This window comes from Alexandromys fortis, unplaced genomic scaffold (assembly GCF_014885135.2).
Source record: "Alexandromys fortis isolate MF-2015 unplaced genomic scaffold, M_Fortis_MF-2015_v1.1 scaffold_28, whole genome shotgun sequence".
Taxonomy (NCBI): domain Eukaryota; kingdom Metazoa; phylum Chordata; class Mammalia; order Rodentia; family Cricetidae; genus Alexandromys; species Alexandromys fortis.
Genome location: NW_026067901.1, coordinates 6,555,133 through 6,582,976, shown reverse-complemented (window position 1 = coordinate 6,582,976; position 27,844 = coordinate 6,555,133). Strand labels below are relative to the sequence as shown.

Genomic DNA, 27,844 nt, shown 5'->3' with positions numbered 1-27,844 from the left:
ACGTTCCTTTAGATTCTGTATTGATAAAATGTGCATGGAAATAGCACCTACTGGAAGCCATGTGGGAGCACTCATTGTAGCCCACACTAAGTGGTTAGTGATGGTAGACCCTGTTATCCTTGCTGTAGCAATAGAAATGGTGACTAGAATTTCTCAAGTGCTCCTTGCCAAGAAAAACTGACACAATTCATTGTTGTTAAGTCATTGTAAACCTAGACAACTTTTATTGCCCTTATAATGCAAATAGAGAAGGGGAGCTTTAAGTGAATTAAGCATCTTAAACTGTTGTAAGGAGATGCTTGTTGGTTCCTAGCTGCTCAGCCCCGAAATAGTCACACAGAAACTATATTATTTAAATCACTGCTTGGCCCATAAGCTCTAGCTTCTTATTGGCTAACTCTTACATATAAATTTAACCCATCTCCATTAATCTGTGTATCGTTATGTGGCAGTGGTTTATCGGGTATGTTCTGGTGTCTGTGTCCTGCGGGGCTACAGGGCTTCTCTCTGACTCTGCTTCCTTTCTCCCAGCATTCAGTTTAGTTTTCTCCACCTACCTTTATTCCCTGCGCAGGCCCCAAAACTCTTTATTAACCAATGGTATTCACAGAATACAGAGGGGAATCCCACATCATTAAACTACTACCTAGAGATTGACATTGTGAATGAACGAAATGTCTGATTTCAGAGCTCATGCTTTTAGAGACAATTAAGGTCCTTGATAAGATAACATTTAAAGATAAAGCTTAGATTCATTATTATTTGTAGATTGTTTATGACTGACTATCAAATTTCATATAAATTACTGAAGCAAAAGAACCACGTTTAGCTATTTATAGAACCCCCAAACAAATCAGTGATTCATATATATGATGCAAATACTTCTACATCTATGGTAAAATCTGAACTTGTGTGGAAGCAATGGAATTAGCTTTGAATCAGGACAGGCTATTTAGAGTGCACTCTACAAGCTGCCTGGCCAGAAATGGAGCCAACCACCTGCACGTTTAGGAATTCTCTACCACACCTTGTGACGTATTGAATTTAAGAAATCATTTTGGATGTTGCAGTTGAAGTCTATGTTCCTGAAACTAATGAACTCTCATAATTTACTTTTAACAGGATTACTGTGGTCAAGAAAACGGCACATTCCGTGTTTTAACTGAGAGTGTCCCATGTTGTGAAAATGGGCTTACCTGCTCCAGAAAAATCATAGTGGCCTTCCAGGTTTGATATAGCCCCGCTTTGCTTGAATCTCCTCTCAGGCTGTGCTCTTTCTAGTTGAGCGGGTTCTTTGTAAAATCTCTTTTCTAATTACAGGATCAAAACATCATCTTACAAGACGGTAAAGTGACAGCAGTTCAAACCACTGAAAATAAGGATTGTGAGCTCAACGGGACCTTGTACTCCATCCACACTGTTGGCCTCTACCTGATTGTGAAACTTCCGAATGGAATCATTCTGATCTGGGACAAATACACCAAAGTTTCTGTTATTCTGGACCCAAGGTGGCAGGTATATACCTCTCTCAAACACTGGGGAATCTGACACTTAGAAGCAGGTTAGGGCTTCAGTCACTGTAATGAGCCTACAACTTCTCTTTAGTCATCTTTAACTATAATCAAGTGACCAAAAATGCAAGTGCTGTCAACTGAGGCGTTCTAGGCTAACTGTATCTGCTTTCTTGGAATTATCACATGGTAATCATTTTAAGGTAATTATATGTTTTGAATTAAGTATATCTCTTGCAGTAGATACTCTGAAAATATGAGTATATACATGCATAATTTAAAATTCACAAATCTATTTTTCATCGTTAAAAACATTTATTATGCCAGGTGTGATGGTACATGCCTTTAGTTCCAACACTCAAGAGGCAGAGGCAGGTGGAGCTCTGTGAGTGTGAGGCCAGCCTGGTCTACATAGTGAGTTTCAGGACTGGACTGGCAGGACTATGGAATAGAAAAAGCTTCTCCCAACAAATTGCTTTTTTTAATGCTTGATGCTAGATCATTTTATAATATAAGATGCCTTAAACTAAATGGGAACATTTTGCTCACAAATTCTAAGTCTGCTAAAAATGAAATTCAGTATGATACAGTATTTATAATTGTGATGTTTATGGCTGTCTATCCTCTATCATCTATCTATCTATCTATCTATCTATCCTCTACCACCTATATCTTTGATACATCTATATTCAACATTGTGCTATGTACAACTGATTCTTTTACTTGTCATACAGGGTTATGTAAGGCCGTTTTCTTGCAAGTAGGTAATGTGTTTGAACACAGCCTCTCTTCTAGTCTACTGCTCTTCCTTTTTTCATCCCTCCTACCTCTTATTAGTCCCCACTGTCCCCTTGCTGCTCCATTTGCTCTTTCACACAGGTACTATAGGTAGCCATCGGTTTTGCTGTTCAAAAGGCCTCTGGCAATCTTAAATCAGCCGTGGAGCTTTGTTTCTGGGCCCTCACTTCTTTTCCATTGATCCACCCATCTGTTCTTCTGCCAGGACCATATTGTTTTCATTGATAAGATTCTGTCATACAACTTGGAATCAGATGTGGTATTCCCTGTCCCGCAGCCCTGTACTTTTTTGATTTTTTTTTTGTCTACCCAGAATGTCCTGTGCTTCCATATAAAAATTATGATAGATTTTTCTGTTTAAGAATGCCATTGACATGTTTATTAGGATTAATTGGATCTGCTGGTTGTTTTTGGTAGACTGGCTATTTTCACAATGTTAATTCTTCCAATCCATAAGCACAGGGAGTCCTTCCATTGTCTGGAGTCTCTCACTGATTTTTTTGAAGTTTCATTGCAGAGGGAAGTCTTTTATGTCCTTGTTTAGGTTTATTTCATCCCTTTTTTCCTTCAAATTTCTTTCTCAGAATGTTTGCTAGTGTGCCAGCTAGTTTTATGTCAAATTGACATAAGCTAGAGCATCAGAGAAGAGGGAAGATCAATTGCGAAAATGTCTGTAAAATCCAGCTATAGGCAAGTCTGTAAGGCATTTTCTTAGTATGAGTTTTTGTCAAAAGTGTGTATTGAGATGATCATGTTTTTGTGTCCATAATTTAATGTGTTGTATTTATTGACTGTCATTCACTCTATCTCTGCATTCCTGGAATAAAGGTGCCTTGATCATATGAATCATGTACTATGATTATGTGATCAAGTGTGGTGATTTTTGCCCCTTACATCAACACAGAACAAAGTGTGTGGCCTTTGTGGAAATAACAACGGAGATCTTAAGGATGACTTCACAACAAGGCATTCCTTGGTAGCTTCCACAGCCCTGGAATTTGGAAACAGTTGGAAAACAAGCCAGGAGTGTTCAGATACAGTAACTCAAAGCTTCCCATGTGACTCGAACCCATACTGCAAGGCCTGGGCCGAGAAGAAGTGTGAGATCATCAGGGATGACACCTTCAGGGAATGCCACAACAAGGTAGCCCTGCTCTGAGCCCCGAGGCTTGCACGGGTCCTTCCCAGACACTCATGTGTTGTGCTCTGTCTAGGTGGACCCGACGGCTTACTACAATGCATGTATTGAAGAAGCCTGTGCATGTGACATGGAAGGGAAGTACCTTGGCTTCTGTACTGCTGTGGCAATGTACGCAGAGGCATGCAACGCAGCCGGAGTCTGTGTCTCGTGGAGAAAGCCAAACCTTTGCCGTAAGTGAAGCCTGGGTAGTCCAGGTTTTCTGAATGTTGTAGTTAGACAAAGCTGTTTTCTTAAGCAATTGGTCTTCCTCTCAGATTTTTTTTTTTTTACTCTCAAACCTAGAGAGGGTTGAAAACATCTTAATGTATTTGTTTATGATGGATAAAATACCCAACAGAAATAGGACAAGGTATAACATTTTGTGTTCAGTTTTAGTTAGAGAAAGATGCTTTTATTCACAGAGGGAATGTATTGAACACTGATGAAAACTGCATCTGCCTAAACCAGATGAGTGACGAGTCTGGGTATTCGTGTGTCCTAGGCATGAGCCTCTTACACCACTCTTGGTTGAAATCCTCACATATGTTGTTTCGTTGACACAAAGCCTTATGGAAAATGAACTTGAATATAAAATGAATCTCTACACACTGAGCCACATAACCATAAAAGAAATAAGCCACCCCTTTCCCCCTGTAAGCAAGGCATTAATGGCTGGAGATGTGTTAAATGAATGAGATTCATTGGCAGGATAAGTATTGCATTTTACTTAGTTTAGTGATATAGCAACCTGCTTAATGACTTTAGTTGAAGACTATTACCCATTAAAGAAACTTACTTTTCTCAGACTCTTTGTGAGACAGCCTATACATTGTAGTTCAGGTTGCCCTGGAACTCATTCTGTAGCCCAGGCTGACCTTGGCCTTGTAGCAATTCTCCTGGTCAAGCTACTCTAGTAACTGTATTATAGGAGTGAGCCACCGTACCCATCAGTTTTGTTCTGATTTTGTTTTTTTTTGTTTTGTCATTGATTTGCATATTTATTTTTTTCAACTTAAGCTTGAACATTAAAATCAGAAGTCTAGATCAGCAGTTCTCAACCTGTGGGTCATGATCCCTTTGGGGGTCAAATAACCCTTTCACAGGGGTCACTGAAGACCATTGGAAAACTCAGATGTTTACATTAAGATTTCTAATAGTAGCAAAATTACATGAAGGAGCATTAAGAATAATTGTAGGCTTGGGGTCACCATGGCATGGGGAACTGTATTCAAGGGTTGCAGCATTAGGAAGGCTGAGAGCCATGGCTCTAGATGAGGATTCAATATCTCCAAGTGATTGTGAAAGGAAGGACCTAACTAAATCTGTAAGATTCCCCTTTGTGTGTGTGTGGTATTCGCCTATATGACAATTTAGATGAAGCCAAAGGAACTTGACAAGGTGAATGGCACGTATTTAGGTCTGCCATTAGTATCATCTAGGATCCCTTTAAAAGTATTTTTGGAGATGGAAAGGTGGGAATCGCCATGCTAGGAAAGAGAGTAATTTGCTGTGCTTCAACCACAGCCGTGTACTGCGACTACTACAACGGCCCCGGGGAGTGCAGCTGGCACTATGAACCCTGTGGCACGGTGACGGCCAAAACATGCAAAGATCAGGTCATCGGGCAGAAGTTTTCTTCACTTTTGGAAGGTAAGACATGCTTTAAGGGTTGTGAAAATGACGCTGCCTTTACAACAAAAGAATATTCGTTTCTGCCAGCCCAGTGTCTGAATTTTATAATTGAATGAAGTGGTCTTGATTTTAGCAATAGTTCTATAGAACCTTTTATTTAGATGCAGAAGTCCTTTCTGGGGTGGGGGGTGGTGCCACAGCCCTGCTGTCGCTCCTTATTCTTGTCATGTGATGACGTGTGTGCATTGAAAAGGCAGTTTCAGAAAGCAACTTGTGAAAGGATGAACTCTGACATTAGGTTGATCATTGGTGTTGCACACTTGAACAACACCTTATTCTTAGCACTGTGCCCCTAGAAAGAAAGACATGGCAGGAAAAAAGTCACCTCTGTGTCTAGCACTGGACTCTTTCAGTGTACCTTCCTCGTCTTTTCTCTCTTGGAAAAATAAACGTTTGGAAGTGCTATCCACAGTCAACAGACGTATCTAACCAAAGCCTGCTTTGTGTTTACATAGTCATCATTGACGTAGCAAACTATTCAGGAAAACTTGAATAAACTTTTAACAAGATAATACTTGAGAAGAAAAAAAATGAATATCTTGCTAGGTAGCTATCATCCATCCATCCATCCATCCATCCATCCATCTTTCTATAATATATAGAACTTATAACTTAGGTTGGTACTCCCCTTATATTTTCATAAGAGTGATACTTTGCTACCCACCACATCACCTCACAGAGTCATTGTAGTAATTTCAGAAGCATAGAGTGAAGTTTGGCAAGTTTTGGTAAATGGAATGAACAGTGGGTTATTGTTCCTTGCAGGCTGTTATGCCAGGTGTCCCGAGAGCGCACCCTATCTGGATGAGAACACTATGAAATGTGTCCAGTTATCCGAGTGCAGCTGCTACTACAATGACGTCATACCAGCAGGGGGAGCTGTTGTGGATGAGTGCGGAAGAACATGGTATGTGCAGCTCCATCTGTGATACAAGCTACCCTGTAGTCAAAAATAACAACAACAACAAAAGATCGTAAACAACCAAATGGTTTATAAAATCTTTAATCTTATGAGAAGATAACAGGAAAAGTCACTCTGTAGTTTAGGGGAAGGGTTATATGAAATTTTATAAATGTAGATTGTATTTTCAGCCTGTCGAGTATGGTGTCATGCCGATGAGATTGTACTCAGGAAACATGCTCATTAAGTAATTAAATTGAGGCAGCTAATTTTAAAACTAACTTTGCTGCTGGACCATAAATCATTATGGAGTCCCACAAACTCTGAGGTGAAAGGAGCAGGAAAAACATCCAGTCAAGCACACAAGCAACTGAACTCGGTGTGCTCCAAGGGAGGCAATTAACGCTCTTCTCTTGGTTCTGTTTCGTTTTCATCACCTGACAATTTGTTGTCCTGAATTTGTGAAATGTGCGTTCCTGGCAGTCGAACTCAGAGTCATTCTTTTCCTTTTCCTATTTAACTTTCAGCTATTGTAACGCTGGCGAGTTGGACTGCAATGGTAAGGACTCATTTTCCTCCACTTCATCTAGGAATGGTGAGATAACAGACGTGGGCCCTTGTGGACCAAGAACAAAACAGAAGTTCATGAGCATGCTTTTGACTGTCTGTATTGGACTGGCACCATTCCAACTGCATGGCTGTTCATAGAGGGTCATTCCTCAAAGCCCGTGCTGAAAGGGCCTTTCCAGTAACTTTCAGGGTGGCTAAGGATTGTGGTTTTTCTACTGCATGTATGCCCTGGTGTTGAAATAGGAGCGGCGGCAGGGCTGCGTCCCCGGCACCCTGCCGCCCGCATGGCTAGCTTATGCCCAGAAATAATTACACGGAAACTGTATTCTTTTAAACACTGTCTGGCCCGGCTAGTTCCAGTTTCTTATTGGTTAGCTCTTACATATTGTTCTAACCCATTTCTAATATTCTGTGTAGCCCACGAGCTGGCTTACCAGGGAGGATCTTAACCTGCGTCTGTCTGGAGCGGGAGAACCATGGCGACTCCTCACTAAGCTTCTTTTTCCCAGCATTCTCTTCTGTCTACTCCGCCTACCTAATTTTCTGTCCTATGAGGGCCGAGGCAGTTTCTTTATTATTACAAGACCCACCTCCATCACCCTGGCACCTGCTACTTGTGTTTTCTCTACTGCATCCATGCTCTAACTTCAGATTCTTGTATTTTTCTGCTGCATGTGTGCCCTGATAGTTGTGAGTGTTTTCCCTACTGCATGCATCCCCTGACATGCTTAGGGGATTAAGAGGATGAAGCTGCACCAGTCAAGGCAATTTAATGAAGGGATGGAAGAGAAATGACATAGATAGGATGAGAGGGCTTCAGGGACACTTGAGAAACACATGTTACAAACGAGTCCTGAAAGAAATATTCTTGCTTTGTATTAAGAACTGTAAGACGCAAAACAAAAGACACATGATTCCTAAATGACTTAAGATGTAAAACTTGGTCAGTACTTTCAATTCTTGCCAATAATGGTCATCTGTGTTCATTTCAGAGACTCAGCCTACAAATTCAACAACAACAGGTAAAGCTACAAATGTGTGTTAAACATTGAACCAATCTTTGCATCAACACCCTTTATTTATAGTTTCATACAATTCTGTGCCAGTAAAAATATTGGTAAACCAGATGATATAAGTGAAAACTAAAATTGCTACTAGAAAATACCAGAATATTGTTTCACCATATTTCTAGAAACTAAGTCAAAAAAGTAATTACAACATGCCATAAATATTCCATACTACTTAACTAAATATCATCACCCTGAGTTTGATATTTTTAGGTGTTAATTAAATTAATGGTAAAATGAGGTGAATGTGGTATCTTAATGATATAAATATTTGAAAATTATGATCAGACTTAGAGATGATTTGAAAATTGAAATAGTTCATTCCTTGTTCTTAAATCATGTCTTTATATTATTTGGTACAGGTATTTAATTTATTTTCATCCAAGAGAATTCTGGGAAAATTAAGTTTTGAAACCTTGAATTTCCTGATAACTTGAACACTCTTGGGGTTACTACAGCACACCTCTCTGTATGGTTTAGAAGGGATTTCATTTCCTTTTGACAACTGATTAGAGGTCAAACAATCAAGATGTTGGGGAGTTTAGACTCTGGCGATAAACTTAAAGTTAGGTAACCTTGTCGGAGAGCTGTAGGCACTAAAACTACTACTGCCTACTTTCCTGAGACTGGACTATTGGGTAGCAGGTTCCTGGACTGCATTTCTTGGTCCTTGTAAAGTTGCTGAGAAGATGAGCTGTCTTATCATGACAGAAAACAGTTATTTCTGTGGACATACGATAGGTAGTGCTATTTGTACTAATTTATATACAAAGGCATTTTTGTCCCTTGATTTCTACAGATAAATTTACAAATTTTAATTTTAGTTGAAGACAATGTATTTCTTGAAAGAAATGCCCTAACAAAGATTCCTCAATTAACTCGTTCCCTAAATACTCTCTCCCCAAACAGTTTCTATGACCACAACTACTTCCTCATTCAGCACCCCAACAGGTAATTAAGAAGAAAATGTTTGTATTATTTTTAGTTTGTACACTGAGAGCAAAGAAAATGTCAGGTTCAGGCCTGTGCGCCCTGCCTCCAATCTGTCAATCTTCATTTCTTCATCTCCTAAATGTTCATGCTAAGTAGCTGGGTTGCCATCTGGTTGAACTGTGGGCAAAGAGCATGGTCCCTATGGTTATCTTCCCCAAAAGAACATTTTACATGTTGGCTAGGAGGTAGCAACTATGCTAACAAATCCTAAGCTAAAATTTTCACCCATGGATGAAGTTAAAGCCGTAGGCACGAAATTACAAACATATAATGAAGTGTGTAAGAGTCTGATGGATGGACCTGAGCGATGCAGTAATTTATGTACACTTTTGGAAACCTGATCTAGATGAAGGCTTTTTAGCTTAGTCCACTATGTATTTTAACCTATACTTCCAAAACATTTGTCTCCTCTGCACAGCTGTGACCCCCTTGGCCAGCAGCTCAAGGACAGGTAAGCCTTTGCCAGCAGGGCATTTCAGGCCCAGCAGCCTTACCTCCCAAGGTTTGTGCCTTTGCGATCACAGTGTGGTAGGAAGTANAACAGACGTGGGCCCTTGTGGACCAAGAACAAAACAGAAGTTCATGAGCATGCTTTTGACTGTCTGTATTGGACTGGCACCATTCCAACTGCATGGAATACTCTTGGGGTTACTACAGCACACCTCTCTGTATGGTTTAGAAGGGATTTCATTTCCTTTTGACAACTGATTAGAGGTCAAACAATCAAGATGTTGGGGAGTTTAGACTCTGGCGATAAACTTAAAGTTAGGTAACCTTGTCGGAGAGCTGTAGGCACTAAAACTACTACTGCCTACTTTCCTGAGACTGGACTATTGGGTAGCAGGTTCCTGGACTGCATTTCTTGGTCCTTGTAAAGTTGCTGAGAAGATGAGCTGTCTTATCATGACAGAAAACAGTTATTTCTGTGGACATACGATAGGTAGTGCTATTTGTACTAATTTATATACAAAGGCATTTTTGTCCCTTGATTTCTACAGATAAATTTACAAATTTTAATTTTAGTTGAAGACAATGTATTTCTTGAAAGAAATGCCCTAACAAAGATTCCTCAATTAACTCGTTCCCTAAATACTCTCTCCCCAAACAGTTTCTATGACCACAACTACTTCCTCATTCAGCACCCCAACAGGTAATTAAGAAGAAAATGTTTGTATTATTTTTAGTTTGTACACTGAGAGCAAAGAAAATGTCAGGTTCAGGCCTGTGCGCCCTGCCTCCAATCTGTCAATCTTCATTTCTTCATCTCCTAAATGTTCATGCTAAGTAGCTGGGTTGCCATCTGGTTGAACTGTGGGCAAAGAGCATGGTCCCTATGGTTATCTTCCCCAAAAGAACATTTTACATGTTGGCTAGGAGGTAGCAACTATGCTAACAAATCCTAAGCTAAAATTTTCACCCATGGATGAAGTTAAAGCCGTAGGTACGAAATTACAAACATATAATGAAGTGTGTAAGAGTCTGATGGATGGACCTGAGCGATGCAGTAATTTATGTACACTTTTGGAAACCTGATCTAGATGAAGGCTTTTTAGCTTAGTCCACTATGTATTTTAACCTATACTTCCAAAACATTTGTCTCCTCTGCACAGCTGTGACCCCCTTGGCCAGCAGCTCAAGGACAGGTAAGCTTTTGCCAGCAGGGCATTTCAGGCCCAGCAGCCTTACCTCCCAAGGTTTGTGCCTTTGCGATCACAGTGTGGTAGGAAGTATGTGTGTTTTTGTCTTTGAAAAAAATAAATGTGTTAGGAAAGTTTTTCGAGAAAAAAAAACACACACAATGTTTTCTGACTTTTATGTTTGAGTTATAATTGTTAGAACTTCATTCCCACATTTTAAGTTGCCTTTGTGACCAAAGTTTTCTGAAATAATAATTTTGAGTTCAGCTATTTTATGGACGACCATACCTGTTCTCAGGAACATAATATTCCTCTGTACAAAGTTTAGTTTTTCAATTGTTTTCTCAAAAATTAAGCAGCACCCATTCAAGCAGTTATAATATCAAGCACCAAAGCAATAGTAGATACATCAGAAACTTTATAAAAGTTATTTAAATCAAAAGATTTTTCAGGCCAGGCAGTAGTGGCACACGCCTTTAGTCCCAGCACTCGGGAGGCAGAGGCAGGCAGATCTCTGTGAGTTCAAGGCCAGCCTGGTCTACAAGAGCTAGTTTCAGGACAGGAACCAAAAGCTATGGAGAAACCCTGTCTTGAAAACCAAAAATAAAAAGATTTTTCAGGTATAAACCTAAGATAGATTGCATATAGTATAAATATTTGTTTGATTGCTTATTTGAACTACTGAGGTCTAAATTCTCCCATTCAGTGTTCCTAGTTTATCCACCTAAAGATTAACAATCACTGAGTAGTCTAATACCTTAGACAAATGAAAATATGAGGAAAAATGCTTGAGAAAAGGTGACCAGCCAATGCATCACTATGACTTTCTACCTTTATGCTCTCACATACACAAATAATAAGAAAATCATAAAGAGATTTGCCCTTCCAAATCCACATTATTTCTAAAACATCATGTTCATGGTCTCCTCTCACTAAGCTACTTGATTCCTTTTCTTCTTTGAATTAATAACTTATATATTCTAAAATAGGCATGCTTCTAAAGATGCTTGTCCTGGTTTTTCATTCTAGTATTCCCAATTACATCTAGGGTCTGGCTATGCAATTGTATCTGACAAATTCTCTAAAATGAGTGGGTTATTCTAACATGTTGAACATTTGTAACAATAGTTTTTATTTTAAAACAGAAATTTAGTAACTCAGTTTCTGCAAATTGGCAAAGAGCTTTTTTGGGGATGATTTTGGGTTTGAATATTACTTAAGCTAATAAGTCCTTGAGTACATGTATTTTGTTTATCAACGATAACCTTCCTTCTGTAGAATAAAAATTTATAAAAACAAGCTGATTTTTAGATTATAATGTCTTATAATATGGAATGGCAAATATAATTTAAAGCATCTTATAATGCTCAATGTTATTTATTTGATAATCATTATCCTTTATATACAAATCAATGAGTGTTGGACAAAGGAAACTAAAAGCAATTCCTTATATCAAAGTATTAGCAATCAGACCAGCAAGATGGCTCAGCTGGTAAAGGGCTTACCACCAAGCCTGAGGACCTGAGGTTAATCCCTGGTGTCCAACGGCTACAGGCTGCCCACTGACATCCACAAGTGTGATGTAGCTTGTACCACCCCCAAATCAATAAGAAGTGTTAAGATGGGTATGTTATTTTTGAAACTAGAGCCACATGCTTATTCTTGCCAACTTCGTATTCTCTTGGATTATCTTTAGCCATACCAAAAAATAAAATCTTTGGAAGACTGGCTCACTTCAAGGTGTTTTGTTGCATTGTGGGCTCATCAATTCGTGTTCCCAGGGAAATTAGTAATTGTAACTAGTGGGTTTTCTGTATAATGTCATGTTTACTGCAGAATAATTTCTACTCAGCATTAACTGGGCCCTGAGCAGTGAACCACATCCTCACACTGAGCTTAGCTTTGTTTCTGAGATGAGCATACTGGTTCTGTTCCAACATTCCATTTAGTTAATTGCCTACTAAAGTGTCGAGTCTTGTGACTGTTTAAGTACAGTTTCCATCCATGGGTGCTTTCATCCCAGAGGTAAGCAAGCGCGCTGACCAATAGGGGAAACAGTTGCAGGTGTGAGTATCGAGTGGCTGCACACTGTCACCGTTGTCACCACAGTCTCCTTCTTCCCGGACTCGGTTTTGAGCAAACGTTCAGTTTTATTTTGTCAGTACTTTGCATGCACAAAAACTACCCGAGTTTTGAAAGGAAAGGGTTTTTGTAGGCAACTGGTAAAGTGCTTCAGGTAAAATCTGTCTCTGTGAGCCTATGAGAACTGTTTCTTCTACATCCTATCACTTTACGAATGCAAGCTTCAGTGTGGAGCTGAGTTGGGCAGGAGGGCTGCCCATAACTTTGCCACTGACTTTATTCACTGTTCTATTAGTGATGCTTTTTTTTTTTTTATGTTTTGTCTCGAAGAATCCCAGCGTTTTATTTAGTTTTGCTGAAATTCCACTGATTGCTTGGTGACTTACAGTATTAGTAACTGCTAAGTCAGCGGTTCTCAACCTGTGGGTTGTAATGCCTTTGGGGGTCAAATGACTCTTTCACAGGGGTCGCTCACATAAGGCCATTGGAGAACACAGGTATATACATTACAATTCATAGCAGTGGCATAATTGTAGTTCTGAAGTATCAATGGAAATAATTTTATGAAAGAAAATAATTTTATGGTTGGGGTCCCAACTTGAGGGACTGTATTAAGGGTCGCAGCATTAAGAAGTCTGAGACCCATTGGGCTAAATGCTTCATTAGTATAGCATCGAGAGATCAGCTAATGACTCAGAACGCTGCAGTCTGCTCTGTCAGTACCTTCCTTCACTATCTCGGCAAGCCTCACACTTCCTGATGAAGGATTTTTGTTCCCCACACGCCCCTCCCTGTTTGACACTATAGGAAGGGGTTAGATGTTCTTTAATAATGTTGCCAAGGTTTTGAAGAGAAGATTGTGATGATGCCTGCAGCTTCATACAGACAGGAATCAGGGTCCTATCTATTGTTCTTTTCTTACTACCCACAGAGCCATAGTTGATGTTCTAAAATAGGGAGACAAAAGCAAAATAATTTTATTGTTTTTTTTTCCTTTTAAAATAGTTCCATTGTGCTACAAGTTATGTGGGCACTTTAAATTTGCTAAGTAACCCTTGCATATATAAAATGAATATCAAATTGTCAGGTGAATTGTGTCTTTTAGCTTTTCTTAATAATGTCCCTGTAGCTTGTTGTGTCACAAGAATAAATCACCTCCCAGATAAACGGATTTTATGGCGATGATCAGATGATGGAAGGCCTAGCTTCTCATCTACAATTCCTCCTCCTTTTTTTTTTAACTTTGATAATATTACACTCAAAGGAGGAGACTTTCGCAGCCATTAAACTAATAATGAATTTGAGGTGTGGATAATACCACCATTTATCATTGTGGATGCCGGGAGCACAGCGGGCACAGATCAGGTTCTGTTGATGATGTGAGCACCTTGGACTGGGTACAGACTGTTGAGCAGAACATGACATTGACTAAGTGTAAGAAATAACAGGCCAGTGTCCATTTGCCTGGGGAGCTGTAATAACCATTCAAAGGTGAGACTCTGAAAGTATGCTGTCTGCAGTACTGATTTCTTTATTTTGAAATCTAAAAGACAAAAAACTGCTATTCTTTTATTTTTATAATACATATAAAATGAAGCATTTTCCTCTAAGGCTCACCAACACACTTTTTTTAGAACTTTTTTTCAGGAGATCTTGTCTTTTACTACTTCCCATGTAGATTAGATCCATGTATCTCTCTCTTAGGGTCCTCATTATTGTCTAGGTTCTCTTGGCTTGTGATTTGTAGGCTGGTTTTCTTTGCTTTATGTTTAAAAACCACTTATGAGTGAGTACATGTGATAATTGTTTTTCTGGATCTGGGTTACCTCACTCAATATAATGTTTTCTAGCTCCATCCATTTGCCTGCAAATGTCAAGGTGTCATTACTTTTCTTTGCTGTGTAGTACTCCATTATGTAAATGTACCACATTTTCCTTTTCCATTCTTTGGTTGAGGGGCATTTAGGCTGTTTCCAGGTTCTGGCTATGACAAACAAAGCTGCTATGAACATAGTTGAGCACATGTCCTTGTGGCACAATTGAGTAGCCTTTGTGAATATATACCCAAAAGTGGTATTACTGGGTCTTGAGGAAGGTTGTTTCCTAATTTTCTGAGAAATTGATATACAGATTTCCAAAGAGGCTGTACTAGCTTGCACTTCCACCAGCAATACAGGAGTGTTCCCTTTACCTGACAACTTCTCCAGCATAAGATGTCATAAGTGTTTTTGATCTTGGCCATTCTAACTAAATTTACTTAATGAGCACCTTGCCAAGTAACAGAAATTTTGGTAACACTCCACAGAGAAGTGGCTTTTCTTTTTGTAGAGTGACTGTTATGCAAAAATAGTAGACTTGGAGACAGATCTCATTTCTCTTTACCGACAATGAGGGCTCAAAAGTTGAATGGCATTTGTTGAAATATGAAGAATACATAACTACATAATGGGTGCTTTTAAGTCTTCTAGTGGTATGTTTGGTTTTTATGTGATATGAAAAATGGACCTTAGTTCATTACTCCATGTTTATTTTCTTAAGTAACCAGAAACATATTGTTTCATTTCTTCAATGCCTGCCATGTGTAATGTTTAGTATTTCCACCAGTATGGTTCATGCATAAAAAAGAAAACTTTAAAACTTTATGAAGTGACATAGGATACAGAGGCCAAATCACACAGAAAGCAGTGTGGAGATAATCCCGGTACTGCAGAGCTGACTTTGTTTCTAGCTTTGTTATTGGCCAGCAGAAATTTGAACTGAACAATTAATATCCTCATGTCCAGTTCTTTGGATGAAAAATGGGTAGAGTATTTTGACAACTTTCATTTATTTAGGAGACAAATGTCTACTGAGTACTTATTATCTGGTAGGCCCTTTGATTGGCTCTGGCTTTGCGAAACTGAATTAAACAGGCTTGGTGACACATGCCTGCAAGAGTGTCACACAGAGGCCAAACAGGAGCATCACAAGCTGGAGGCCAGGCCAAGCTGTGTGGAGACCTCATGAAAATGAAGCACAGCCACTGCCTTCCCAGCAGTGTGGTGAGGAAGATCCCTGTTAAAGAAGCAGTAAAGAGCAGATGAGAGTGACGTGCATCTCAGGAGCCTCACGATGGCGCGTGTCTGCAGGGAGAAGCACCTTACTCAAGTCAGAGAAACTGGGGGTGACTGAAGCAAGGATGTTGAGCTGTGAGCTAAGCCAACAGTTCACCTGTAGGGTACCATGAATGGCAGACAACAAGTATATGTGCATGTGCATTAGAAAGCATATCATGACCTCACTGTTTTAAAATCTACACAAATATCGATAATTCAACCTAAACCTATACCTAGACTATAAGCTATTCGATATTCAATAAAACATTTATCTACCCTCAACACTACTTTACAAACTATTATATATGGTGGAAAGTATCTAATGGCTGAGTAGTCATTTTAGTTCACCCACTGAGAGCAGAAAAGGTTTGTGGTCAGAGAGCTATTGGGATATGCCGTGAGACATGTAATGGTCAGTCCATTCTCAAGGCATCTCATGAAACAATGAAAATGATTTATGACATGCTTGGGACATGATCAGAGGTTAACATGATATGAAAATAGGAAAAGGAAGGAAACTAGAGTCAACTGGCCCTTAACAGTAAGCATTAGTATAATTTAATAAAGTTGCTGAAAAAAATGTCTTTGCAAAAACAACCAGAACAAAACTTTAAAAAGAGCATTAAGTAAAGCAAGGTTTTTGAAAGATAATTTTTAAATGTTATCAGCAGTTTGCAGGGAAGTGTGCATAGGAATGAGAATTTATTTATCCTATTTTTTTTATAGTGGAAAGATTAGAGAGTTAGTTTGCTCATTGGTGACAAAGTCCAATGTGACATTAGATGAGAAAGTCCTCTTCTGTTTTCTTAGACTCTACTGGAACCTCAGCTGCTGATCTCTCTACAACGGGAAGTGCAGGCTCCACGGCAGCCCCAAGCTCAAGCTTTAGTTCTGCGCTCACGACAGGTACACTAATGACGAACAAAGAATCTTGGTCTCAGCCAAGGAGCTGGTTTCAGACATGCTACCCAGATAGTGGTTTTCATATATAAACATCAGACCTGGGTGGTTTTCCCAGGTATCTTAACCTTTCAATGATTTATTTATGTGTATCGTGCTACAGTTATATACTTCTACTCTCTGAGGGTGGGAACTCTAAGGTACATTTTCCGCCTGGATTATTGATTTTCTTTTTAACCTTTATCAGGATCAACCAGAACTTCTCAATATATAACCACTGAAGCTAATAGTGAAAGTACAGTTGGCACAGTCTTCTCAACGGGTATGCAACTAACCTCTGAAGCCCTGCTTTGTAGCACACTTGTACAAGCAACCCTTGATTTCTGCTCAACTACAAGTTGACCCTGTGGAGAATAAAAGATAATAAGGACCTGGTGCCTAGGCTAAGTCACCTGGAATACTGGACAAAATCCAGGATTCGTCCATGATGACATGCTAGCGACTCATTTGGCTCACAGTTTTGTGTTCTAGGGCTCTGTCTAGTGACAGCCCACCCCCTTGGCACACAGTAGTAGGTTGTGACTAGAAGTCTGCACAGGTGAAAATGACTGCATCTGCATCCAGATGAAGCCCTGCGAGGGACCAGGCTGAGTCTTTTACAGAGGTCCTTTCATTAGGACCACCCTGATCCTTCTCCAATAATATCCCTATCTGAGAAACAATAGGTGTAGTAGAAAGTCCTAGTGTGGCTTGTTGATCGTCTGCCAGCCACTTGGGTTACCAGGATCGAGTCACTTAAAGTCCAAGATAAATGAAAAGAGAGTAATAGTGGTGGGTTTTTATAAAGCAAAGTCAATTAGCTGATGTCTTTATCAGCATCATGTTGTTTTCACCAGGAGGAATGGCTAGTACTTCCGTACCAACCACTAGCATCAAGAAAGGCAGCACCACCAGGGGACCAAATACTGGAGTCACAAGCCCAGCAAACACGGGTGAGTCAGAGCATGCATATTATTACTGCCTAGTGGATGAACACAAAATCACCAAAAGTTGGCTATTAGATAAAGTATTAGAAGAGCCCAAGAGGTTAACACTTGATTTGAATCTATCATCTCATACTTGAGAAAAGCTAGCAAATGTTGGACCAGAGCTTCTGTCATATTTAGTAAGTAGAAAAGAAGACTCAAGAGGCCAACCTCAGGCTTTTACAGGAGCAATACTCCTAGACTGTTATCAACTACTAAGACCACTAGCAATTTAGACCCAACAAGCAAGGCTAGGTCTCCTTAGAGGTCCATTGTGGAACTGTGGGGTGATAGGAAGCTTTGCTTATACCACAGAATATTGTAATGAGCTCAGAGTACTGTAATGAGATACTTTGTCAAACATAGACCAAAATGCAGGAAATAAGGGCAGGAGTGAAGGTAAGAACTTCCCTGAAAGTATCTTCTACATAGCTGAATGCATGAAGCTCTTATTCTTCCCTCAGGAACAAGTGGCAGGGAAGATACAGCCACCACTGGAACTGCTGGTGAAAACACATCTGGAGGAACAGGTATTTTGGGAACACAGATCTCTAGCCTGTACACATACAGGTTCAGTGTTTAGGATTTAGCCATAAATAAGGTTTCTTAAGGAGATCTGAGAAAGGGTATGTAGATGGTATCAAGTGCCCCAAAGGCCAGGAGAGAACTAAAGTATTTATTCTGTACAAAGTGTAAGAAAGACAGTCTTGGAGGCACACCCTCTCATCCCAACACACTCTAAAGCTGTACACACTTAGAAGATAAGACAATAATCAGGCAGGAGCCAGCAGGGAAAAACTATTAAGGAAATTCAATTCTATAAATAAGATCAGCTAGTAAAAAGCTTACAGGCTTGCCATACCTTATTAATGAAGCGTGCCTTAATGGAATGGACTCGTGATCACTGTAATAGGAGTCACCTGGTTTATATAGAGCAAGAACCAAAGAAACAATGGTTTTGGCTTGATTGGTACATCTGCTTTGTCACAAGAAAGAACAGAAAAAAATTCAGATTATACTTCCAAGAGAACCGAGTGCAGATCCCTCTGACTGGGGTGAAGTGGGTCTTGAAGTTCTCATCTGCATCTTCCTGAGAGCTAAGGACACTGAGCACTCACTAAAACATCTTATAGCTATTTTTATTTCTTCTTTTGAGCACTTTCTATTAATTCCATAGCCAATTTTTACGTAGGTTGTCTGTTATTTTAGCATCTCCAAAAAGAGATAGTTTGATCCTTTGACCTCGTTTCCTGTTTCTGTCACTTTTATTTTCCTTCTCTCATACTGTTTTTTTTAAACAGTGTCACTGTCTCTCTGTGTAGGTCTCTGTCCCTTCCAATAGCAGACACAAACTTAAGATGAATACACTGTTACTGTGCACAATAAGGGAGCATATGGCAATATATGCTAAATACCTTGTGGATGCACATCAGGTATCAGGGGCAAAACCTGGAGCTTCGGCACTATAGCCATTGGTTCTGGCAACTCAGCTGTCCTGAACATTTGCCATAGCATCTTATGCTCCTGCTTAATGTGCAGATTTATATCATAAGTCTCTAACTGGGATTTGAAACTGGTTTGAGGGGATCTAGAAAGCAGTGTAACTTCCTTTTCTGACATTGCCAAGTACCCATAGTAATGTCATGAGAAACATGCCTAATATTACAAGTCCAAACCTATTCTTAGTTCCAGGGACCACAGAAATGTTTTCAGGCCTTACAACTACCAGCCCCAGAGCTTCCACCGTGACATCCATAGCCTCTGCTAGTAGCAAATCAGGTGAGTAAAAGGGAGCATCCAATGGGTTTGCAAGGATCTGATGACCTCCGTGTCCTGGCTCCATTTCATGATGAAGATGTACAGCACCAGTGAGAGCCAAGTTAGAGAGCCCTGTCCCTCAAACACAATGCCCGGAGCATGGGGGTGTGTGTTACCTTGAGTTTGGATATTTGGGGGCAATCTGGATGCCCTTGTGCTTAAGGTTGATGGTTCCAAGATTTCACTGGTAGAGACGATACTCTTAGTTGGTTTATGGCCATGACTGACATCCTTGGTACCAACTAGAGAAAATTTGAGACGTCTGTCCTAGGCTATTACAGACTCATAGAATACAAACCTCTAAAAGAAGGGCTCAGGTAAGGATTTCATGAAAGCCCCACACTTTGGTTCCTATGTGTGTTCTAAATTAAGAAATAATCAATTCCAGTACTCTACTACTAAACGAGTAAATGTAAACAAACTTATCCATTCAGCAAGGAAATAGGCAGATACCGGGGTTCTCTGGATCACAGAATGTTTTTGATCATTATTGGAATGGAGGAGGTGCTGAAGTGTAGGGAAATCAAAGCTGCTTTGAAAGCAGAAAGTAACGTGCCCTGTCTTTCTGTATCAGAGAACCTGTTACAAGCATATTGCTCACACTGAAAACAAGACTCACTCTGTCTGAAGCAAGGAACAAGCACAACATGGGAAATTTGGTATTTTAGATAAATGTCACATCTTTTCATTGAAGGCTTGTATAAAACAAATGATTAAATTAAAATACTTCATTTGGGATATTTTTTCTGGTCCTTTTCAAATCATCTCTCTGCAATAATTTGAAAATTATAAAGGATGCTCAATGACCATAGATTGTTTAAAAGTCAGGCTAGCCCTCAGAACTCAGGGAGCTATGCATAAGAGGAAGGGGAAGAGCCAGAGGGTATGGAAGACTCCAAGGAAAGGGCCTCTTTCAAACACCACAAGACTGATGCACTTATGGGCTCACAGAGCCTGTGGGAGCACACACAGGAACTGCACATATGAGCCTACAGAGACTGTGAAAGCACGCACAGGGTCTGCACAGGTTCAAGCCAGATGGGGTCATTCCATGACTAAGAGCAGGGAAGTGGATGCCGAGTACCTAACCTTATCTATTTGCAGTTGATCTCTGCTGGCAAAGGGAGAATGAGTTTTCTCCAATGGAGTGTCACTGGGTATATCAACCACACACCAAGGCAGGCTCTATGTCCAACAGTAGTTGGCCAACATATAATGAGCTTTTTTTTTTCGTGTGTGTATGTGGACTTTTTGTTTAATTTTGGCATTTTTTGTCTCATTGTTTTTTTGCTTGTTCTGATTTTCACTTTTGTATTTTTGTAGGGTTTGGTGTGCGTGTGTGCACGTGTGTGTATAAAAAAAGAGAGAGTGGGAGAGCATAAGAGAAAGGGGGAGAACAAAGTAGGATGGGTAGACTCTGGGAGGAGTTGTGGGATGGGAAAACATGATGAAAAACAATGTATGAAAAAACTATGTTAAAAAAATAAAAAGAAGCTTGATTAGAGTTTACTTTCTGGGGACAGTGTTGGAATTGTTCTACCTTATCTGACAGAGGACTTGGTGTAAGCAGCTTTGCTGAGTCTGGGCAATGGGAGGAATCATATTGCCAGCATCAGAGGATTTCTTTGTCTATGAGATTTTTGAACCCTGTTTATGAATTAGGTGGAGTCCTTTCTACACCCACAACCACATCTACTGACAAGGAAACCGGAACTTCCAGTGCACACATCAGCACTGCAACAAGCCGAGGAAACCTGGGTAAGTCAGGACAGGCATGTCTTCCTGCCGAGTAAATGGGTAGAAGTAAAAGCATGGCTGCAGGGGAAGGATGGAAATGCTTGCAGCGTGATGCATGGATGCATATCTAGGAATATCTTCCTTCAGAAGGACTTTATAGCACACATTTTAAGCAGTCCTCTTTGTCTACCAGGTACAACTGGAGAGTCTGTGGGAGTTACTTCAGGAGCAGGCACGGAGGCCACATCTGGAGCCCCACTCACAGGAGTCACCTCTGGAAACCCAGCAGGCAAGACAGAGAGTCCATTGGGACTCTGTTGTGGACTAACATTAGCTGTGGCCAGAACTGAGTATCATAATGAAAGCAAAAAAAGTGGCTGAGGACCACACTGTAGAAATGAATGGCAAGAATGTAGTGATGAAGTAAATGCCTTTGGGAGGCTGTTGTGGTTATCACGGTGACCCAAATCACTGCTCTTGTCATAGGAACAAGTGGAGGAACACATGCAGCCACCACTGGAGCTCCCAGTGAAAACACACAGGGAATAACAGGTATGAGGGGAACACCCAGGCAGGAGATAAGAAAGTCTTTCATACAACATGTAGTGAGATGAAGTTCTGTGGTGAAGCTGAACGTTGTTGATGTCACACAATGTTACTTTTCTTTCTATGAATAACACCCAACCTGTTAAGAAAGTTGATTTTGCTCACAGTTTAAGGATAAAGTCCCTCCTGGCAGGGACATTATATAAGTGACAGAGTTCTATCGGTGGCATCAGGATCATGAAATGACTGGTCACACTGTTCACAGTGAGGAGCAGAGTAACGCATGCTGGTGCTTTGTTTCATTCAGTCTCGGACCCCAACACATGGGATGCTCTCAACTACCATACTAGGTCTTCCCTTCTCAGGGACATATCTCTGCAAGCATACTCAGAGATAGCCTAGAAATGTGTACCATGATTTTAGATACATTAGAGTAGATAATGAAGATTATCCATTATAGATGCCAAGTGTCCAAGAGAGGTTAAACATATTGAGTATTGGTTTTGTTGTAACTTAAGTACACAGTGGTATGTGATGAACAAATAGGGGAATGTGCAATCTCACAAGCTTCATTTTGTGAAAAAAAAAAACAATCATAAGATACAGGAGCTGAAGAATAATGCTGTACTCAGTCCTCTGTGCAAAGATGCTCACAGGGTTCTAAGACAATCCTAAAATTATCAGCATCACTATGAGGAATTTCACACAATTAAGATGCTTCATAATCCATGGCCCTCTCAGTAGATTTAGTTTACTCTCAATTTACCTTGAGAAAGTATTTAGGATGCCACTCAAGCTTACATGGGTAGAAAACTTCTTATTTATTTATTTAGGTGACAAGATCTCACTATGCCGTTTTAGCTGACCTAAAACTTATTTTGTAGTCTGAGCTGACAAGGAACTCAGAGATCTGCTCACTGATTTCCAGTGATTGTTGGATTAAAGGAATACACCACAACACCTGGCTTACAAATTTTTCAAGGAAGAGAAAATCAAAGTTTGTTTCCTATTCATAATAATTTGTTCCTTTGCAATTTTTAACTATACTTATTTATCATTGGAAATCAGCAGGTATCTCCCAGACATCATCTGGAGGGACCTCTGCAGTGGCAGTGGGCAGCACTACGCCAACATCTAGTGTTGAGGGAAGCAGCACCGCTAAGGAGCACAGCCCGGGAACTACAAGCCCAGGATATACAGGTACCTCAGGTTGAGGAGTTTACTACCTCCCAGATGGGTACCACTATCACAGTACTAGTAAAGGGAGAAGATGATGGGATAGTACAAGAATGCTAAGAAACAGTTTTGATTCCCACATGTTTTCCTATAGAAGACAGGACAAAAAAACAGTATGGGTTTTATGTCTCTGAGTCCTGAGGCCAGGAACAACATGCCAACAAAAATTTGAGGCAGTTTGCACCACAGTCAAAAAGCAAAGATGGGAGCAGATGCTGAAGATGGGTACAGATGCTCAGCTCCCTTTCTGTTTTATTGCGATGAGGACCATAGTCAATAGAGATATCACCAACTTGTTGGGTGGTGGGCTTTCCACATGTAGTAAACCAATCTAGATGTTCTCTCATAGACATGTCAGGAGGCCTGTTTCCACAGGGATTCTGCATGCCATCAAGTTGACAGATTACCCACCACACTGTCTAATTCAAATGTATTCACACAGGAACAAGCGCAGGAGACAAAACTGTCACTACTGGAACTTCTGGAAACAGTGCATCAGCAAGAACAGGTACTAAGGGAACAGAGAAGGGGCTCATCCTGCAATTAGACCTGGGAATTTTGTCATTAAAATTGAGTAAGGGTCAGGCTACCATGAAGGATGTGATCAGTGTCCTTTGTGGGATACCAAGTGTCAACATGATTAAAACTATGCCCTTGGGTCTCAGAATACAGAAAAAGAGCATTAAAATACAATTCTCATGTAAAATAATTTGTACAGTCAAAATTAATATTTTTACAGATATGATTGACAAAGTTAAGGAGGTCAGACACCAGAAAGGCAAAGAATGCACATAGCTGCATGAGAAAATACAATAAGTGACAAGATCATTCAGTGAAAATACTGGAGCATCACCCTCCCCTCATTATACGTAGTGAGGAAGATGATCTTGGTGGAGTCAATATGAGTCTACCTACTTCACAGAATTTCATTTAAAAAACCCTAAAGACAGCGATGAACTTTGTTTAGTTAGATGTCACCATCATTTTAAAGAAAGAAATGGAACAATATTATTACTTGCTTTCTTAAGATGGTAAATTGTTTTTCCTATGTTAAAATTTTTATCCTTGAGGAAATTCAGGCACCCCAGGTGCATCATCTGGAGCAACCAGTAGAGAAGCAGGCACTGAGCTAATATTTATTCTTTGTTCTTATAAAACATCCAAAGCCTTCATCATAATGGCACGAGTTACATAGACATACTGACTGCCACCCAGGTTGCTTTGGTTCCTGGGAATGTAGGGAACTCTTAATGTCTTCACCTGGTCATTCCCAGAGCATTTTATAAAAGAGCCATGATTTGTGACATTAACAAACAAGAGGGTAAAAGGCAGAAGTGCATAAGCCTGTAAGGATCTAACAAGGTGGGGAGGGGGTAGCCCCATTTCCTGCATCTAGAGAATCGTCAGGTTGTAAATGAATTGGAAGAGTCTGGACTTGTGATGCAATTCCTTTTCTGCCAAAAGCATTATTAAGAAGAAGTACCATTATTAAGAAGAGGTTGCCATCTTACCCAGTAGTGGCATCCACACATTTCATGTGATGCATATCAATCCCAATATAAAGCCCTACAAATAGTAAAGATGTCATTCTGAAGAAGGGACTACACACAGATTCTAGTTCCCAGTGAGAACCAAGTAGAGGAGGTTTGGATTGCACACTGAAGTGTCCCCGTAGGCTCAAGGAATGTGGAACTAAACAAAATGAGGTGCAAGTTATAAGCATCTCACAGACATTCTACAGTAGGCTCTGCTGAGAATACGGAGGCAAAGGACACAAAACTCCAGTGTTGAAAGGGGAAACAAGTAAAAATGTCTATGATCACTTGCATCCAGTTAGTCAGTCCGTGCATTCAAGAATGATCTGGGTTATGGAAGATTTGGTAATCACTCGTTGGAACAAAGAAAGTTGAAACAGAGAAGAATTAAGAAATATAGGAATGAAATATTAATAATCTAAAGCATTAGTAGCCAGATCTGTTCTGCATCAAATCTGATAGACATTTACTGTTCACTTTAAAGGAACCACGACACCATCAGTTGTGGGGACATTTGGAACCCCAAACAGTGAACAGACTCAGCCTGCAGAAAAATCAAGAGAGTACAGGCTGATGGGGAAGGGTGGGGACTGTCAGGCTCTTCACAACAGAGATCACCCTCCTTCCTGTCATATTTACTTAAAATTGGAGGAGCTGAAAAAGCTTTTGATGGATGTAATGTGAGCCAGACACAAAGGGTTATGTGTGCCATCTTTAGAAGCTTGCTCTTACTGCAAAAAACTAAAGCTTCTGAAAATATGAGAAGTTAAAAATGGAGTAGAAAATCACTGGATTCATTACTTCTCATGACGTGACACTGATATGGTTCCAGCTTTCAGGTAGAAAAAACAGACAGAGGTTGGGAAGGAGGCAGAGAATCGAGTCAACCGTTATGTCCTAGTTGCCAGTCTCTGAAGGAGTACCCTGACACCAAGTGTTATCCTAGGGGAGAGAGAAAGGCTCTGCTATCTCGGAAAGTGTTCCTTGAACACAATTTGGAAATTTGTCACATTACTGTTTTGCCACAGATCAATGAGAAGCAAGGGAGAGGTTAGACTCTGCGGTTGGAGGGGTTGAGGTCAGGTTCTGGGTCTGCTGTAAGCTAAAAGGAAAATTAAAGAAGGCAAGCAAAAGTATCCAACAACTAAACAGGATAAAGATTCCCTGCAAATGTTTGAAATATAGTTTTTACAAATATCCAATGCCCTTGAAAGAAATGCAAATAAGAACCACTTTGAGATTTTGTTTAAACCCTATTCAGAATGACTAACATATAAATATGAGAAAAAATACTGCCAGGGATATGTGGAAAGGGGAAGATGTGTTTACTGCTGAGACAGCAAACTGGTGTAGGCACTATGGAAATCAGTGTGGAGGCTCCTCAAAAATCCCACGTTCCAGATTTACACTTGGAAATTTTCCCAAAGGACTCAGATCCTACTACAGAGGTACTTTCACATCTAGGTTTCTTGTTCCTGTATTCATTTTAGCCAGGGAATAGAAACAGCTTTTGAGAAAGATATTGTAGAAATTTGTAAGAGTAGAGAGTTCAATTTCATAAGAGGAAAAATAGAGTATTTCAATTCTTTTTCTTAAGAAAATTCTCCCTTTCAATATTCTTGTTCTTCTTGTTTAACCACAATAAAAAACAGGCACAGCCAGTGCATCCTTTGGAGCCACATCAGGAAGGGCAGTGAGCAGCACCTCTCTACCTGCAAGTACTGGAGCCCCAGGTTCAGGTGAGGCCCTTTAGTCTTGGAGAGGTCTCAGCAGCTCATCCATTCCCATGCTCCCTCAGATGACAATCTGAAAATTTGACATATATGTGGGAGTAAAATTGATGGCACCGGATGTAGTAGAAGTATGTCTTCTCATGTCTTATCCTGTAAGTCTATCCATATTAATAAGGATGTTTGGAATCATACGAACCTCCAAGATCCATATTTTCTTCTTATAGGGAGCACAGTGACATCCCCAGGACAAACCACCTTCCCTCAGGCCTCCAGTCTATCCCCAGCCTCTACCAGCAACAAACAAGGTAAATCAAAGAGAGCTCTCAGGTGTCAAATGGAGGGCAGAGTCTACCTCCATTTATTTAAATGTGAATGTAGGAATGACAAGGAGAAGGCTGAGTCACCTTATGATGAATGGGGACTAGTTCTCTGGGCATTTATTTATACTAGAATGTAAGAATGGCATGTGTATTGCTGGTCTATGAGGGGCTGCCTAGGTGGAATTGCATTCTAGGCCTGTTGTAAGCTCAAGAGGTGACTTAAAAAGTCATGGGAACATACCCTACAACTGAGCTAGATAATATTTCCCTGGAAAGGTTTTTTTTTTTTTTTGTGAAATGTTATTTCTAAGACAAATACATTTTCCAGCATGTGTTGTTTGCTTTACAGAAACAACAGGAACAGGCAACGAGGCCACACCTACAGTCTCAGGCACAGGCATCACTACTGGAAGCCCAGCAGGCAAGACAAGGACTCCATGGGGACTTTGGTGGGCCCTAATGCTAGTATTGTCCAGAACTGTTTGTGGTCATGAGTTCAAGAAAAGCTGACCAAGGACCACACTGTAGAACTTAATAGCAGAAATGTAACTTTGAAATGCCTTGAGAGGCTGTGGATATGATTATCGTAGACACTAAGCGTCATTCTTATGCCCGTAGGAACAAGTGGAAGTTCACCTGCAGCCAGCACTTGAGCTCCTGGTGAAAACACATCTGCAATGACAGGTACTGAGTGTGCTGGGCAGGGGGCACCCAGGCAACAAAAAGAGAACTTTGCATGGTGCCTGTAAGACAGTGAAGATCCATGGGAGAATTGACTGTTGTCTCAGAAGCCTTGTACTACAGTTTCTTTTCTTTATGGGAATCAAATCATGACCAAAGGCAATCATCTTAGAAGGATTTTATTTTTCTCACAATTTGAGGTAATTTTTACATGATAGGGAAACCATAGAATTCAGAGTGGTTCAGATGGAATTGTAGGGTCATGAGGAAGCTGTCCACACTGTGTCCACACTGAGGAAGGAGAGTAAGAAGACTGGTCCTCTCATGCTTCCATCCTTTCCCTCTCACATCCAGTCTAGCAGTGCAACTCATCCAACATCATGTTCCTATGCATTGACCTTTCCCTCTATGTTAATATCCTTACTAGATATGCCCAGATATATATTCTAAATGATAAAAAGTCTTACAACAAGTATCCAAAAGGTTGCAATGTATAGTCAAGTATTTGTTTTGGGTCTAATGTGATAAGCACTCCACAGTTGCTAAAAACAGGGAGATACCATGTTCTCATGCATCGTTAAGCTTTTGGATGAAATTAACAGTCCAGTGATGTGAGAGACTAAAGGTAAGGTAGACTATAATCAGGTGACTAAAGATTCCACAAAGACTTAAGTCAGTTCTAAAATAGCAATCATTCCTCCATAAGGAATTTCACTTACCTCCATAATTGTATTTTCCAGTTAATGAATATTTACCCCAATCAGTAGTTTATCAAATTACTGCATTT

General features: G+C 40.1%; 1 protein-coding gene across 1 annotated transcript in view; it reads left to right on the top strand.

Moving 5' to 3' along the window:
- Muc19 (mucin 19, oligomeric) overlaps positions 1-27,844 on the top strand; it is an 87,149-nt gene that overhangs the window by 45,167 nt on the left and 14,138 nt on the right. The window contains exons 24-39 of the mRNA XM_050131363.1: positions 3,214-3,453; positions 3,524-3,680; positions 5,014-5,139; positions 5,947-6,088; positions 6,610-6,749; positions 16,337-16,432; positions 17,323-17,418; positions 17,916-17,981; positions 19,138-19,230; positions 20,932-21,027; positions 21,200-21,295; positions 22,624-22,752; positions 23,231-23,296; positions 24,808-25,003; positions 26,281-26,361; positions 26,726-26,841. Coding sequence (XP_049987320.1) covers positions 3,214-3,453; positions 3,524-3,680; positions 5,014-5,139; positions 5,947-6,088; positions 6,610-6,749; positions 16,337-16,432; positions 17,323-17,418; positions 17,916-17,981; positions 19,138-19,230; positions 20,932-21,027; positions 21,200-21,295; positions 22,624-22,752; positions 23,231-23,296; positions 24,808-25,003; positions 26,281-26,361; positions 26,726-26,841 — 1,936 coding nt within the window. The remainder of the gene's footprint in view (positions 1-3,213; positions 3,454-3,523; positions 3,681-5,013; positions 5,140-5,946; positions 6,089-6,609; positions 6,750-16,336; positions 16,433-17,322; positions 17,419-17,915; positions 17,982-19,137; positions 19,231-20,931; positions 21,028-21,199; positions 21,296-22,623; positions 22,753-23,230; positions 23,297-24,807; positions 25,004-26,280; positions 26,362-26,725; positions 26,842-27,844) is intronic.